General features: G+C 35.7%; 1 protein-coding gene across 1 annotated transcript in view; it reads left to right on the top strand.

Moving 5' to 3' along the window:
- The window catches only part of LOC138704380 (ETS translocation variant 4-like), a 150900-nt gene that overhangs the window by 117359 nt on the left and 14968 nt on the right, over positions 1-18573 (top strand). The window contains exons 6-7 of the mRNA XM_069832209.1: positions 1283-1484; positions 6505-6624. Coding sequence (XP_069688310.1) covers positions 1283-1484; positions 6505-6624 — 322 coding nt within the window. The remainder of the gene's footprint in view (positions 1-1282; positions 1485-6504; positions 6625-18573) is intronic.

Here is an 18573-nt window from a genome sequence, read left to right as displayed (position 1 = left end):
TCTCTCAATTTATTTTCTTTCTTCTTAATTTATTTTTCTTCCATTTTTAATTTCTTCTTTCATTTTCATTTTGTTTCCTTTCTCAATTTATTCTTTCTTGATTTACTTTCTCTTTCTTAATTATCTCTCCTTTCTTAATTGCTATACCCTTTCACAATTGATTTATCCTCATTTGCTTTACCCTATCTCAATTGCTTTATCCTTTCTCAATTGCTTTATTCTTTCTCAATTTCTTTAACTTTTCTCAATTGTTTTATCCATTCTCATTTGCTTTATCCTTTCTCATTTGCTTTATTCTTTCTCAATTGCTTTACCCTTTCTCAATTGCTTTATTATTTCTCAATTGTTGTACCCATTCTCAATTGCATTATACTTTCTCAATTGCGTTACCCTTTCTCAATTGCTTTAACTTTCCTCAATTGCTTTAACATTTCTCAATTTTTTACCCTTTCTCAATTGCTTTATCCTTTCTTCTTTCTCAGTTGAAGGGTTCGGAGCCATTGAGGGCCAAGCATCATATTTTATTAAAAACGAAGAAAGCAAGAGTTAAAGTTAAATGAATACCATAGTTTAATGAAGATTGACATATAATTAAATTTAATGTGAATACTTTATATTACTTGCTATGTGTTTCATTAAATTATGATATTCACTTAATTTTAACCCTTGTTTTCTCTGTTTTTAATACATGACGCTGGCCCACTACGGATCTGAATTGCTTTATCCTTTCCCAATTTCGTTTTCCCTTTTCAATTGCTTTTTCCCTTCTTTATATCATTTTTCTTTATTTTTTCTTTCTCCATTTATTTTCTCTTTCTTAATTATTCTATTTTCCCTTCAATAATTTATTTTTCCTTTCTTTTTTCCTTTTCTTTATTTATTTTCCTCTCCTTAGTCTATTTTTTATTTTCCTAATTTATTTTTCCTTAGATTCCTGTTTTTAATTTCCCATCTAATTTCTTTCTCCTTCTTCAGCGTCTTTTATCGTTTCTTTCTACCATTCTGTTTTTCTTTTTTATTCCTCATTTATTCTTGCCTCTGGTTTTTTCTTTATTTCTTCCCATCTCACTCTCTTTCTTTGTCTCTTTCATTTCCTATTCCTTCATTTCCCTTGCTCTCTCTTTGTTTCTTAGTCTCTCCTGGTCTCTTTCTTCCTCTCTGCCTCCATCCCCTTTCCTCCAGTTGTATGTTCTCTTCAGCAATACTCTGAAGACTGAAGTGTCTATTCTCTTACTCCTTCCACCGCCTTGGAAGTCACTGTCAGATTGTCCTCGTGCTGCAGGAGGCTGTTCGAACATCAAGCAGGAGCCTCGATCTCCCGGGCTCTTCAAGCCGTGTTCACACCTCGCAGCGCCGTGTCCGTACCCGGGTTCGACGGCGGGACCATACAGCTCATACTCCAGCTACGCTCCTCCTGCCGGCTTCCCCACGCCTTGCTCACTAGCAGGACTGCACAAGGACCCCGTGCGCGGCTCTGCCAGCAGGTAAGACGACTCAAACTTCACAAACTCTGTAGCCTGTAATGTTAAAGCAATGATAATGAAAATTAGCATTACGTTAATACGTTACGGAGTCTTAAATGATCTTGATGTATACACTATCCTTCCAGCTTCTAGCAACAGCTTGAAATATTACTGCATTTTTAAGCAGTTGTCATTGAATCTCCAAAGATTTGTCTAAAAAATCTCTGCAATATTGTCTTCTGTTAGAATTCAGTTTCTCTATTTGTGCGATTACTAGCGGTTCCGGACAATTGGCCACAGAAAATTGGTAACTGGGACAATTGGCCACAGAAAATTGGTAATAGGGACAATTCGCCACAGATAGACAATTTGCCACACCGCCCATTATCCAAAAATTGGACCGTAACAATTTATTTAAATGTGAATTAGTGGCAAATATGATAACTTTCACGTTGTCCTCCGGTTCAAAATACAACAACCACCTTTCTCCTTGTACGGTCTTAGTGTATCTGTCGGCTACAACGTTCAGTTCGTCAATGTTCCTTGGTTCAGGTGGTAGGTGCAGCTTCCTGGCACGGCGCACAGTTTTTTAATAGATGGTTTCTTCGGTAGATTTACATTGGCTTCGCTTGCAATACGCTGTAACTCATTTTGAATAATGACAGACGTTGGAAGTCTCCGCCCTTGCCTTCATGTTCTCTACACATTCCTTTGCCTTAATATTTTACAATTCATTTTGTCTTCAGATAAATCTAATTTAATATAATAAAATGTTTCAAGTTCAATCTATAAGATAAATCCTATAGATTGAACTTGAAACATTTTATTACTTTGCCTTAATCCTTCCCCAGTCTACAGAATGATTCTTGTGTTCAGACGGTTCTTTGACGACACTGCTTCCATCTTCTGATAACGTGATTGTTGCATTACACCCTCCACGCATGTCACAGCGCCAAACAACTCCATTCTTATTTTCTCTAAGTCTCGTGTACATGTAGCCAAGATATATTAATTTGTCAGAGTCTCTTTCCGATTTTGTGAAGCGAATTTCTTCTGTCATAGTTCCGAATTAGTTTACAGCTTCTGGATTTGTCTTGTGTTACCATAGAAATATATTATAAATTGTTGCGAATTTGAGTATTGACTTGAATTTTAATGTGTAGCTAATTGCCTTTGATACGAATTTCAATTATGTGGCGAGTTGCCTCTGTGGCTAGTTGTCCCCAACCCGATTACTAGTACTATGATAGATATTTTAGTCGGATTGCACCACTCTCGTCAATTTTTTTGTCCAATATTATCCCTCTAAATAGTGGAGAACAAACCCTGGATATTCTGTAGTTTCTATAGGTAGTTTCTATGGTATTGTCCCTACCTTTCATAGAAGTTCACACGTAACAAATGGGTTAAGAATATAATATATTCTTCCCACTAGTACTACTTGAAGCACAAGTATTCTTCAATAAGGATAGACCAATATTGTATAACTCGTAAAGCCGTGCAGTTGTTTGGACTTAAAATATTCGCAATTGAAAGTAGAAATAATTCTGTATAAAATAATTTATTAATTTCTACGAAAGATAGAATAGAATGTTTTATTTTCGCTGGCAGAGTTAAGGCCATAAGCCCTTCTCTTCCACTCAACCAGCCTCAATCAATACAATAGTGACATACATATTTAGTTTATGAATATTTACAATACACTTAAAAAGATTCCCCAGCAATATTCTTCAGTTACGTTGTAGCTCAATATTCTGACAGTAAGATTCAACAAATTTATGATGATTACCATAAAGCGCCACGGAAAGTGGCAAACTATAAATCATTGTTCAAGAGATATCCTACCATAAAAAGTACGTCCAATATAAAAGTAATATTTGACTATATTGAAGAAAAAACGAACAGTGCATGGAAATAAGGCAACCAAAGAAAAAGTTATAAAGCAATTCATCACAACTGAATTTGATAAAACAAGAAACGATGGTAAATGTTAGAGATGAACAACGATCGAGAAAGCGAGACTAACAGCGCCCGCAAAGCCGAAAACCCGCACGACAATGTTGTATTACGTCGCGTCGTTGACGTAAAGACTGCTTGTGAGTGTTCCGAGACTCGAGATTGATCACTCCCAAAGTCCCGAAGTCAAGCAGCCTTGAATCGCCACAGTTGTTTATACCTGACTGAATTTTTATTTACTTTGGCAACTGTTTGAATCAGTCGGAGCTAAAAGGAATTAAGTCACTTTTCACAACTTTTCAGGAGAAGCAAAAAACATTCCACTAATAACACAAAAATTATATTTTTGTATTATAGAAGACGAAAGAATATTTAAAAGTCTTAGTTCCTTTTTCCTCCGTTCGATGCGCATGACATCTGTTCAAATTGTTGCATAACCCAAAACTTCATATTTTGACTTAATTCCTTTTAGCTCCGACCGATTCATATGTATAAACAATCAAGTAGCCTATTTGAAACATCATATCTACCTTTCAGTGTTTAATAATCCATTCCCCAGTCTTTATTTAATTACTAGGCCCTTATTAAAAGGATAAGAATTTTCTTTTCATATGTTTAAGATCAAGTGTGCAATCTAAAGTAAAAATATATTAATGTTATGTTTTATGCAAATTTATTTGAGAATTTTTTTTTCTATTTACATAACCATATATAATATCATATAATAGAACCAGAACATTTTGATAACTAAGATACTGTTCTGTTTTGTCTTTTTGTCTCATTTAAACATTTATAATGTTATTTATTTCAATGATGTATGTTATTCAAAGTTACGAAATCTTTCCACGCCGACCAAATGCTATTTCGAGAATGATGAGCGAGACTAGAAGTGCACGAGAGTTACGAGACGAGACTCGAAATACAAATGCAACGAACACAGCGAGCGAGAGCGGCAGTTAGTTTTGTTCATCTCTAGTAAATGTCTTCATTACTGGCATCTGCTGCTTTGGTCTATGGTGTACCTGATGAATTGACATCCTGTGCATTGACACATTGTTGGCGTGGAATAAACGTCCAGGCGTTTAACTGTGCTACAAAGAAGAAAAGTCGCTGCCTGATTTGAGATCGGGAACAATGGCTGAACTTGAGCCACACAATTTTCTGTCTCAAACCAGGTAGTTATTAAATATATGATGGTCTGAAATAATACTAAACATTATGATTTACGCTTAATTCACGTAAATTTCGAGCCCTTATGATTTTGATGTCTTATGGTCGCCATAGTAATAATCATATTAGTGGAATTCGCCAATACGATGCTAGACCGTCTCGGCGCTGATCCTGATTTAACACCGCTCGATCTCTTTCTCTGGGGCTACGTCAAAGATAATAGGTTCGTTCCAACAAGCGGTTCTTGGATCAGTTCATGTACAGATGCCTCAAACTAGGAAGCTGCCTGGAGAGGGGAAGTAGTAGAGCTAACGGAGGGGGCCCACCTAGGGTCCGATACCCAGGTATAGTCATATTATCTGAAAAGTTGACCGCTTGACAATGTATTCAAGATGTACCCTCCCTATGCAGCCTTCTCAACTGTTATTAGAACTGAGCTGTACCGTTCTAGCCCACAGTGCACAGCAGTAGGCGGACAGTGGTAGGGGAGAAGTGCTCTATGCGCCTGCGCGAACGAGGCAGCTTGCTAGTTTGAGGCATCTGTACGGTTCCTGTACCATCTTATGCGCATGCGCTAGTTGAGCATCTGCTATGGGATTGAAACTGGACTGGACGGTGTTGGAACGCTTTCGCGGATCGTTATGTACTAAATCCAGAGATGCTATAACTGTGATCATCTTTGCTAAGAACGGGATGCTTATTATTATCGTTTCGCAGCTAATTATAATTGCAGAAAATAGAATTTCGATCATTTTGTATAAAAAGATGACGAAAAATATGGAAGGCAAGAATTCCGCTAATTCAATGTCGTGTACGGGGGGACTCTCATCTAAAAATAGTTCTTTTTTTTTTTAATTATTGATGTATGTACGTTATTTATTATACTTTTAATCAAAGCTGCATGTTGAAATTGTAATTAACTATTTCAATACCCAAATAATTTCCATTCCCTTTTTTTTGGCGAAAATTTAAATTAAATCTCTAGTTTTATTATTCGTCTGTACTGTCACTTTGATGTGAACAGTCGATCATGTCTTTCTTCAGTATCCAGGAGACGTTGGTGAGCTTATGCGCATGCGCGTCTTGCGTACTCTTCCGTACATGCCTCAATCCGCGGACTATTTCTGACCGTTCCGAACCCGTGTCAAAAGCTTGTTGGAACGCCCGACTGCAGTACAGATGCCTCAAACTAGGAAGCTGCCTGGAGAGGGGAAGTAGTAGAGCTAACGGAGGGGGCCCACCTAGGCTCCGATACCCAGGCATAGTCATATTACTTGCAAAGTTGACCTCTTGACAATGTATTGAAGATGTACTCTCCCTATGCAGCATTCTCAACTGTTATTAGAACTGAGCTGTACCGTTCTAGTCCACAGTGCACAGTAGTAAGCGGACAGTGGTAGGGGAGAAGTACTCTATGCGCCTGCGCGAACGAGACAGCTTGCTAGTTTGAGGCATCTGTACATGTTTCCGGTTCAGGACTGGTTCGGATTTTGTTGGAACGCTTTTTCTGTACTGCGCATGCTCACGATGGTTACGGACGGTTCCTGACTGTTGTTGGAACGAACCTAAAGTATAAGCCACCCCAGTTAGAGACCTTCGTGATCTTCGGGAGCGCATCATAGAGGCTATTGAGAGCATTCCAGAAGACATGCTCCAACGTGCTTGGCAAGAAATCGTTCATCGCCTCGATGCCGTCACAGTGACAGCTGGAGCTCACGTAGAGATATGGTGATGTGCATATCGAAACTTGTTGAGTTTTCCTTTCATATAAACGTTACTGTAGGTTTCTATCTTCAACCGTTTACCAGTCACATACAATTGAAATTAGTTACATTCGAGCGGTCTACCCTGTGTTTCTGTCACAATGATTGAAAACCAACATAAATATAGCGTTAATAATTACTATTGCTTGCAGGTATACGCCACCACCTCCCCCACCACCCAGAACGTCACTGGAACCGAAATGTGACGACCTGGTGTCAACGCCGGCTCCTCGGTCCGCCTTCTTCAACTTCCCGCCCACAACTTGCTTCAGGTTGGTTCAGCTATAACTATATAGATGTAGGCTGTAGCATAAATTTATTTCTAACTAGCCGTACCCGTACGCTCCGCTGCACCCGTTAGAATTAAATATAAAGTAATTACATAATTAAAATAGGACATTTGATCCAGCGAATATTCGTGTTTGATAGAAGGATAAATCGTTTAATATGTTACTTAATTTAAATTATATTTAAATAATTAAAATGGAATCATTTTGGTCCAGAGAGCACTCATTTGGTGCAATGACAATTCCTTTAATATGTTTCTTAATTTTTATTACATGCATCCATAGTTCAATGAACATTGACATCATTTACATTTAATGTGTATACTTTATTTTACTTGTTATATGTTTCCATTGAATTATGGTAATAACTTAATTTTAACTCTTGTTTTCTACGTATTCAGTAAATGGCGCTTGGCCCACTATGGTTCTGAACCCTTCAAATAACTTAAATTATATTATATTATATTATATTATATTATATTATATTATATTATATTATATTATATTATATTATATAAAAAGTGTGTTGATAACGGATGTACCCCGATAAGTAAGTTTTCAATTTATTATGGGGGCTCTTGAATCTCAGGAGGAACAAATTTTATTTTACAACAGGGAAACATAATCTGCTTAGCTCATTACCCAAATTTTTTGCATTGCATTTAATGCATATGTATTTTATGTATTTTAACTCGATTCAATTGAGCATAGTTAAAATTTGGATTATAAAATAATGAAATGCTAAGCTAACATATTATTACTGCATACTAAATCAATACACTCTCGTTGTTCGTTAATTCTTTGAGATAAACATTATTTTAAGAAATACAGGAAACGAACACACAGAATAGCCTATCAAGTTTTCTGTGCATAAGAAGCTATATTAATCTTACCTGTCCTCAATTCACTCAGAAGTTACTGTAATAACATTATAGCATTATGTCCATCTAGAGAAACTACACTTTCCAATGGTGAAATAATAATTAATTATACAAATCGGTTAATTTAGCTTCCGATATTGCTTCATACAAACACAGAAACATTTTCTGTAGGCTATGATTCATAGCTTTCGATTGTTGTTGACCAAGGCCCCTTATAGACGAAGTCATTTGTTTTTTATTTCAATACACCGCCTTAGATGGCAGTTATTTTAATTTAAAAACTCATTTATCTCATTAAATATCAGTCCTATAAAAATTTTTCAAAGAATAAAGCTTATCGGAAATGATTTTTAAAGATCTTTCTGTTATGTAACATTTTTCATAAAAATCAATAATAAGCGAGATATTTCGATTTATTTAATTCAGGCCCCCTTATAACCCCCTTTTAAATAATGTATTTTGAATGCCATATAGCCTAACATCTAAGTTACAACGAACTTAATTTATATTCCAATTTTCATCGAAATCCGTTCAGCCATTATCGCGTGAAAAGGTAACAAACATACAGACAGACAGATAGACAGACAGACAGACAGACAGACAGACAGACAGACAGACAGACAGACAGACAGACATACAAACAAAAATTTCAAAAAAGCGATTTTCGGTTTCAAGGTGATTAATTATATATGTTAAGACCAATTATTTTTGGAAAATCAAAAATTACCAGAAAAATTTCGGCTACAGATTTATTATTAGTATAGATTTGACAGAACATAGTATCTGTGAATGTTAAAGATACAATAAGATTATGTTGTGCACCTTCACGCCTGGGCACCAGTTATGTTGTTTCACTTCTTACATTGATTTTTTATTCGTACAATGACTTACGTCAGATGGCTTGTGCGACGGTTTGGTACTACTTTTGACTCCCCATAACGTCTACAATATACAGTGATTAAACCAGTATATTATTCTGGCATCATAATTACTGTATATTTATAATGCATACATTTTATCTTTCCACTCTCGCATGTGGAAAACTACTGCGCCATGTACTGTCGCTTCCACTCGACCTTCGCGAGCGTGGAAAGATAAACTGTATGCTACTATATACTTCCCAATGCAAATAACTATTTATTTCAATTAAATTTAATTTAAACAAATGGGGGGGGGAAATTACAGGGATATCATTTTATTAACATTTCTAATATTAACCTGGCTATACCTTTGGATTAAAGATTGAGAACCGGAAACGATGTTTGCTATCCCCTTCCACGACTGGAGTTCGATGATATTGCCGTAAAATACAAACAAATCACTTTACTAGGTATAGGAGGGAAGAAAAGTAGTTCACCCATTTACGTAAAATAGGAAATATCGGGATTTTCAGTTTGATAACTTTTATTAGGTTTTTATTTAATCAAAATACAGTACAGTATTAACAATGAGTGTTTTTACTCACGAATTGAGCTCTCCATTCGGACGTATTCATTATGCAATGTATAATATTATTTTAACTACAGCACATTAACGTACAATATAGAGATGAAGTTAAATTGAAAATAATCATAATATGGACATTTAAACACATTTTTGAAAATGCTGGCCTTTTATTTCGATACAGGCTTCAGTTCTTTTATGGATATTATCGCACTATAGACTATTGTACCTAATTCCAATTATCAGTTTCGGCTTCGTACTAGTAGCTTACGTTCAAATAATTCTGTACCTACTCTATAAAAGAGCACCTTACTTACTGTAAATTCAATCTTCACTTCTGTCCACTCTGAAAAGATAAAATTACTCAGACATGCTATCTACTGTCCGTCCAAGTGGTTATGTAGCAGGGTCGTAGAAAGGGGGGAACTCACTTGACAGTTAATTACTCAACGAGGCCCTTTTATTTAAGTTGTTTTAAACAGTTGTATAATATTACGTAGACTTCCAATTCTTAAGAGATATTAATATTTTCAGAAAAGAGCTAAGAAGTCCAGCCACTAGTCTCTACAGAGGGGCGAACAGAAGCGAGTGGGGGAAACCGGGATGCAACGTAGGCAAACGGACGACAGTACCTGTGCGAAAATATGATTCAATATTGAAAGCTCTTTCGCCACTGGAAAACGCGAACATATTTCTGGAATGTACTATACTCACTAACTCAGTATACTGTATTTTTTTTTTCATGGAGTGCAGTTTCATAGAAAGGACTTTGCCGACAGACCTTCTACTACCCCCTACTAACTGGATGTCATAAATAAATGTCTTCCTTACTGTGACGGAAATATTGTCTTCTCCTGTCAGTAACCAATCACAACCCTCGTTCAGAAGAATTGACAGGCTCCCGTCAAATCCACGTGGAGGCAGAGTTGCCGCGTCTTTTCCGAATTCCAAGAATGCCGTCGAGGGTCACCAGGATTGTGGCAACTGTGCAATGTTGGGACGAGGGGACAGGATGGAATTGTCAGAGGTGATTATGTAGGAAGTCATAAATCTGTAAGTGGGTGTTCAAAGGAACCACCGAACTGCACTCCTTGAAATAAAATAAGGTACACTACTTACTATGACCGCATACCTGGTCTTGGTTCTGTGTGGAGAACGGTTGGAAGTTTACTAGTAGAAGGGGTGGGAGTGAAGTACATTCAGAAATTCAGGTACAATAAAAATTGAAGTAAAAATAAAATGATGTCCCTGTATAAAACCAGTGTTAATTGAATGTTAGTCGTAGTTGGTGACGATGATGGTGATGATTGATGATGATAATAATGACAAATATGTTGAAGGTACTGTATTAATCTCCTGCTTGTCTCTACTTCTTCATGTTAGTTGTTTTAATGGAACGCTAAAGTCAAGCAGTCGATACAAAACACAAACAATGCAGGCTGCTTTGTCGAGATGATGTACGAGGCGTACGTGATTTAATTTCCATTAGTGTCTCCGGAAACATGGGCGTTCTCGAGCGCTGGCTAGACGCCGCATTTTTCCGTCGCTCTTTGAGTTAGTTGTCGGTTTTGACGTAATCAATTTCACGAACTAGGACTCATTGTTCATTGTGCCCGCGCGCCCATTCATCGCTCTAGTCGACAGTTAAGCATCAGTCGAAAGTCGAATCGAATACTTTTTGTGTCAATACTCAAACGCTCAAAATTAAAAAGTTTCAGGCGAGAATGTACGAGGAAAAATCATTGAATAGAGTGATGTTGAAGGTTATATTGCTGAGTATTGGAAAAAATGTAGACGATAGAGACTGGAATTAGCAAAAGGAAGGAGAGAGAGAGAGAGAGAGAGAGAGAGAGAGAGAGAGAGAGAGGAAGATTGCAAAGAGATAGACGGAAGAAACAGTGTAGAGAAAGTGTTACAAATATTTATTTATTTATTTATTTACTTACTTATTTATTTACTTACTTATTTACTTACTTACTTATTTACTTACTTACTTATTTACTTATTTACTTATTTACTTATTTACTTATTTACTTATTTAATTATTTACTTATTTACTTATTTACTTACTTACTTATTTACTTATTTCCTCATTTACTTATTCACTCATTTACATATTCACTCATTTACTTATTCACTCATTTACTTATTCACTCATTTATTCATTCACTCATTTATTCATTCGTTCATTTATTCATTCATTTATTTATTCATTCATTTATTTATTCATTCATTTATTTATTTATTCATTCATTTATTCATTCATTTATTCATTCATTCATTCATTCATTCATTTATTCATTCATTTATTCATTCATTCATTTATTCATTCATTCATTTATTCATTCATTTATTCATTCATTCATTCATTTATTCATTCATTCATTTATTCATTCATTCATTTATTCATTCATTCATTCATTTATTTATTTATTTATTTATTTATTTATTTATTTATTTATTTATTTATTTATTTTGCTAATATGTAACATAAATTATAAAATATGCAGAGAAACTTTAGCTCGCCCCTGAAAGAGTAGAACTCGTGCTCAGAGGCGGATTCCTGAATTGAAATTAATAATTATAAAATACAATTTCCAGTTATAGTATATAAATTTAAATTTACAATTTTTCAATTTTTATAAAATCCATACTTAACTTTTTAAATTTAATACTAGAACTATTAGAATTGACAAGATTAGGATATTTAAATATAAATTTGTTATATATTCTTGGGCCTAAATTACTACTATGATTAAATACTGTAACAGTGTTGCATTTTGGTTCAAACAATCTTAAAGAATTCATACCTTTTGTTTCATAACTATGAGAATACAATTCAAAATTATTTCGATTTTTATGTATGAATTTTATTAATACAATATAATACATTTGTCTTACGTTAAGTACATTAAAGTCTATAAACAAATTTTGAGATGGAAAATCAATCAATAGGTTTATGAAGACATATTTTAATTATTTTCTTTTGTAATAAATAAAGGGGATTAAAATTGGATTTAAATGAGCTACCCCATCCTATAATTCCATACATAATTACCGATTGAAATAAAGTTAAATATATTGTACGTAATAAACTTATTGACAAGTAATTCCTCAATAAAACAAAATAATATACTATTTTACGTAATTTATTACAAAGGTATTTAATGTGTTGGTTCCATTTTAAATGATTATCGAAAATTATGCCTAAATACTTAACTTCACAGGACTCTTTAATAATCGGACATTTACACTGTATAAGACAACAATCAGAATTATGTAATTTAATACTTAATATAGATGTAGGAGGTTTGTTACATTTTTCAGATAATGAGAATGGAATAATGATGGTTTTATTTTCGTTGATAGAAAGATAATTTATGTCAAACCATTTTTTTTTATTAATCTAAGTCCATTATTTGAATTATTATATGCATCATGCCAGGTTTTTCCACCAAAAAGTAAAACTGTGTCATCTGCATAAGATAAAATAATAATAATAATAATAATAATAATAATAATAATAATAATAATAATAATAATAATTTATTATAGCTGGCCGTAAGGCCTTCTCTTCCATTCAACCAGCAAAAAGTATACATAGATATATATGAACTTACAAGCTACAAAGAATACAAAAATTTGATTTCGACAATAGTTAACGTGTATACAAGAGTTACTTTATGTAGAGACAGAGCATTTTCGTTCCCAAACAAGTTAGGAAAGTTATCGGTCATCCTGGATTTTCAGGGTTCGAACTCTAAGGCTGCTGTTTGTTTACGACGATCATCGTCGGGCGCACATCGCTGGCGATTGTCGCCTGGAGTTGCTAGCAGTTAACATGAATGCGCGCGGTTACTTTACAGCGATGTTCGCCAACGTAGATCGTTGGACGCGACGCAGATCGCTAGAGGTTGCTTCTGAAGCAAATTCAGGACGCACATCGCCGCATACATGTTCAATAATCCATATTTAGAGAAGGCCATATAGAAATATTGAATCGAGTTATGGCAGTAAAACAAATGAGAATTGACAGCGATGTACGCTGATAAAGAAACCACTTCCTGATGATCATCGCCAGCGTTTATAATCGCCGGCGATGTGCGTCCGGTGATGATCGCTGTGAACAAACCGTAGCTTAACCTTAAATACTTATGTCAGGACGCTACGAAAGATAAAACCTAGTTCGGTAAATAATGATAATAATAATAATAATAATAATAATAATAATAATCATAATAATGATAATAATAATAATAATGATAATAATAATAATAATAATAATAATAATAATAATAATAATAATAAGTTAAAGATTAGATTTGAGAAGCAAGATTTACTAGAAGGGAAGCAATAAAAGAAGATGATAGTTACAGGTATAAGAAATATAGGAGGAATTATTCGAGAGAACGAAGAAGGAATGAAGACCTGCAGGAAGTAACAAAAGGTGAAAAACTAGACAGGAAGAAGGAATAAATGTATGAAGACTTGAGAGAAAAAATGGAATGTAGGAAGGAAGGAATAGAAGAAGAAAGGCTTTAAATAAAGAAAAAATGAAAGGAAGTAAGGGATGAAAGAAGGAAGGAATGAAAGAAGGAAGTAAGGAATGGAGGACGGAAGGAATGGAAGATGGAAGGCATGGAGGACGGAAGGAATGCAAGAAGAAGGGAATAGAAGGAGGAGGGGATGGAGAAAGGAAGGAATGGAAAAAGGAAAGAATGGAAGAAGGAAGGAATAGAGGATGGAAGGAATGCGAGAAGGAGGCAGTGGAAGAGGGAGGGAATGGAAGGAGGAGAAAATGGAGAAAGAAAGGAATGGAAGAAGGAAGGAATGCAAGAAGGAGGCAGTGGAAGAGGGAGGGAATGGAAGGAGGAGGAATGAAGGAATGGGGGAAGGAAGGAATGGAAGAAGGAGGCAGTGGAAGAGGGAGGGAATGGAAGGAGGAGAAAATGGAGAAAGAAAGGAATGGAAGAAGGAAGGAATGCAAGAAGGAGGCAGTGGAAGAGGTAGGGAATGGAAGGAGGAGGAATGAAGGAATGGAGGAAGGAAGGAACGAAAGGAGGAGGCAGTGGAAGAGGGAGGGAATGGAAGGAGGAGGGAATGGAAAAAGAAAGGAATGGAAAAAGGAAGGAATGAAAGGAGGAGGCAGTGGAAGAGGGAGGGAATGGAAGGAGGAGGAATGAAGGAATGGAGGAAGGAATGAAAGGAGGAGGCAGTGGAAGAGGAAGGGAATGGAAGGAGGAGGAATGAAGGAATGGAGGAAGGAAGGAATGGAAGGAGGAGGCAGTGGAAGAGGGAGGGAATGGAAGGAGGAGGAATGAAGGAATGGAGGAAGGAAGGAATGAAAGGAGGAGGCAGTGGAAGAGGGAGGGAATGGAAGGAGGAGGGAATGGAGAAAGAAAGGAATGGAAGAAGGAAGGAATGCAAGAAGGAGGCAGTGGAAGAGGGAGGGAATGGAAGGAGGAGGAATGAAGGAAGGAATGGAAGGAGGAGGCAGTGGAAGAGGGAGGGAATGGAAGGAGGAGGGAATGGAGAAAGAAAGGAATGGAAGAAGGAAGGAATGCAAGAAGGAGGCAGTGGAAGAGGGAGGGAATGGAAGGAGGAGGAATGAAGGAATGGAGGAAGGAAGGAATGAAAGGAGGAGGCAGTGGAAGAGGGAGGGAATGGAAGGAGGAGGGAATGGAAGGAGGAGGAAAGAAGGAATGAAAGGAGGCAGTGGAAGAGGGAGGGAATGGGAGGAGGAATGAAGGAATGGAGGAAGGAAGAAATGAAAGGAGGAGGCAGTGGAAGAGGGAGGGAATGGAAGGAGAAGGAATGGAGGAAGGAAGGAATGAAAGGAAGAGGCAGTGGAAGAGGGAGGGAATGGAAGGAGGAGGGAATGGAAGGAGGAGGAAAGAAGGAATGAAAGAAGGAGGCAGTGGAAGAGGGAGGGAATGGGAGGAGGAATGAAGGAATGGAGGAAGGAAGAAATGAAAGAAAGTAAACTTGAAGGAAGGTATAAAAGGATGAAGGCTAAAAGGAAGAAATATGTAAAAGAAGAAAGACTTGACAGAAGGAAGGAACAAAAGGAGAAAGGTTTGATAGAAAGAAGGAAGTGAGGAGTGGAGAGGAGGAATGAGAATTGTAATAATTAAGAAATGAAAGGAAAAAATGAGAAGTTAAAAAGGGTCGAATTGAAAAAGCGAAGGAAGGGTTTGAGGCAAGTAGTAAATACTAAAATTAGTTCAAGACGACAAGGCAATACGTATAGAAGTATAAAGAGAAACGAAAGCAAATGAAGGGGGGAGTAGATGTGAATGATAGTGAAAACATATTTTCATATAGGCTAACTATTCAAAGTAATAAATAATTTAAAGTGAAAAAGGAGAAAGATAGAAAACATGTTTGAAGACACATCTTTAATGCAATGGAGGAATCGAGAGTAGAACTGAATAAAAATTGGCAACACAGAAATAAATTTAAAAAAATGCGAGAAAATAGACGAAGGGAGTGAAAGAGAGAGAGAATGAATAATGCAAATATACAAAATTGTGCTATTTTGATCTCTTAGAAAGGCCAAGAAGTTTCACTCTTCCTGAGGTACAATGGCAGAACAGTACTACCCGTTCATGTCTGGGAGCGGGTCGTGGCCGATGTGACTGGGAGCTGCGCCCACTAATTTATTTAAGCGACTCACTGGAGCGCAGATTCTGAGGAGCGCCCGCCGTGTATTTTTAATATCGCGAAATGAATACAAGAGATGCTGAAATTTTAAACACGTTACTAAAGAGTTCACTCCTCAAGGAGGCGCTGCTCTCTAATCCTGATTGCTACTGCATTCATTAGCATGGCGCCGCCATCTCATTAACAACTTTTCTTATTTCTAGCTTTCCGAGCCTCTTTCTTACGACTTGAAATACAGCCACTATGCCAGAATAGCATACTCTGGTAAAACAAGCAATTTCGAAGTTTTATTTTGACTATTACACTCTTACTACGTCATACTACTTTTGACCAATAGTACGGTACGAAAGGACGTAGTTCAACCAATCATGGCTGCTTATCGCACAATTTTATCGCGTCCCTAGCATTTGTTTAATTTTATCGCGTCCCTAGCATTTGTTTCTTTGTTTGCCAACATTTGAAACTGCGCTGGTCTGGACGTCAAAAAAAATTACAAACCACTCGAGTCGATGCACAGCAGTTTCAAATATGACTCGCATTGGCATTCAAGAACAAGAATTAATAAAAATCACTTATCATACCTATGCATCTTCTGAAATCCGATTTACAAATAAATGAAGAGCACCATTCGGAAATCCTGAATAAGTTGAATACACCATGTAGGCCTAAATCAACGAGTTCCACTTCTATTACGCACACGTCCAATATAACATCAATTGAACCACCAATCATATTCAAATTTGAAAATTGTACATTCAATAATTATTCCTTTTAAAATTATTCATTCGGAAATTCTGAATAAGTTGAATACACCATGTAGGCCTAAATCAACGAATTCCACTTCTATTACTCACACGTCCAATATAACATCAATTGAACCACCAACCACATTCAAATTTGAAAATTTTACATTCAATAATTATTCCTTTTAAAATTATTCATGTTTATTTTTTATGTCATCGTCGTTAATTAAAACTTTTCTAACACTTGTGTATATTAGTTAGGTTATGCTTCTGCTATATGATATTATGGATAGTCACGTATCAGAGATTGTTTAATATTAAGATTTATTGAAAATCATCTGTCAAGTGACGTTGATTACTAGGATTCGGATAATTGAAGTGGAATGTTGCATTTTAATAAAAATGAAACTGAATCAACAAAACCTTCTTGACTAGTAACATTGCCATCGTGTATAATAGATCGAGAACTTCTCGACGAGAAGGCATTGCTCACTACTGCCATCTAGCATGCATCTAGCGTAATATTTGTAATGTTGAGATGGTACAATAATACATTTGAAGACAGTTGTATTTTCGTAAGCCAATTAATATTTTATTGTATTGGAGTACTTTGTTACTTCTAATCTTTATATACTTTCTTCTAATCGTGTAATAGTCAATTAAATCCCACTCGAGTTTTGATTTTCTCTAGATAAATCTGCTCGTGTTCCACTCGCAGATTTATCGATAAAATCAAAACGTCTAGTGAGATTACTGTTGACTATTACACTTTTACTACGTCACACTAGTTTTGACCAATAAAACGGTACGAAAGGACGTCTTTCAACCAATCATGGCTGCTTATCGCACAATTTTATCGCGTCCCTAGCATTTGTTTAATTTTATCGCGTCCCTAGCATTTGTTTAATTTTATCGCGTCCCTAGCATTTGTTTATTTTTATCACTATCCTAGCATTTGTTTCTTTGTTTGCCAACATTTCAAACTGGACGTCAGAAAAACAGAAATTTACAAACCACTCCAGTCGATGCACAGCACTTTCAAATATGACTCGCATTGGCATTCAAGAACAAGAATTAATAAAGATCACTGGTCATATATGAAGAGCACCATTAGGAAATTCTGAATAAGTTGAGGGATATACCATGTACGTACATCAACGAGTTCACTTCTTTTACGCACACGTGCAATATAACATCAACTGAACCACCAACCACTAAAACATTCAAATTTGAAAATTTTACTTTCAATAATTGTTTCTTTTAAAATTAAGTTATTCATGTTTATTTTTTATTTCATCATCGCTAATTAAAACGTTCCTTATTTATTTCATCATCCCTAATTAAAACTTTTCTAACACTTGTTTGTATTATTTAGGTTATGTTTGTTAAAGCATCTGGTATATGATATTATGGATAGTCACGTATCAGAGATTGTTTAATACTAAGATTTATTGAAAATCATCTGTCAAGTGACGTTGATTACTGGGATCCGGATGATTGTTTTGTTTTAATAAAAATGAACTGAATCAACAAAGCCTTCTTGACTAGTAACCGTCCACAGAATTCAATGAAGATTCCATAGTTGGTACAACTGATAACAAGAAAACATAATCATAAAACACTACTGCCGTCTAGCGTAATGTTGAGATGGTACAATAATACATTTGAAGACAGTTATATTTTCGTAAGGCAATTAATATTTTATTGTATTGGAGTACTTCGTTACTTCTAATCTTTATATACTTTCTTCTAATCGTGTAATAGTCAATTAAATCCCACTCGAGTTTTGATTTTCTCTAGATAAATCAAAACCTCTAGTGAGATTACTGTTGATAACTAGTAACTTTGTTGATAGCATCATTACATTGCCTTTAATTATTGTCATTTATTGTCATCGTAGTCATTATTATTATCATTATTGTTATAATATATATTGTGAGTAACGTTCTTACTTTAACCGTCGTTTTGATCCCTCGTCATCTCATCTGTAGGGACCATAATATTTTTTGGTAATAACGATACGCGCTAAATTTTCCACAACTACTTTCTTTGTTGCCTTTACCCTTCTAGATACCGGTACTTAAAATACCACATTTAAGCGAGACAAACTCGCGAAATAACGAGAAATTTGGATCATCGTGCGAAATATGTCGATGACCAAGAAATATACCCCGCTCTGTCGCAAAAACTATGAAGTATGAACA

This window comes from Periplaneta americana, chromosome 8, assembly GCF_040183065.1.
Source record: "Periplaneta americana isolate PAMFEO1 chromosome 8, P.americana_PAMFEO1_priV1, whole genome shotgun sequence".
In the NCBI taxonomy this organism is placed as follows: domain Eukaryota; kingdom Metazoa; phylum Arthropoda; class Insecta; order Blattodea; family Blattidae; genus Periplaneta; species Periplaneta americana.
This window is presented reverse-complemented; position numbering and strand designations above follow the sequence as displayed.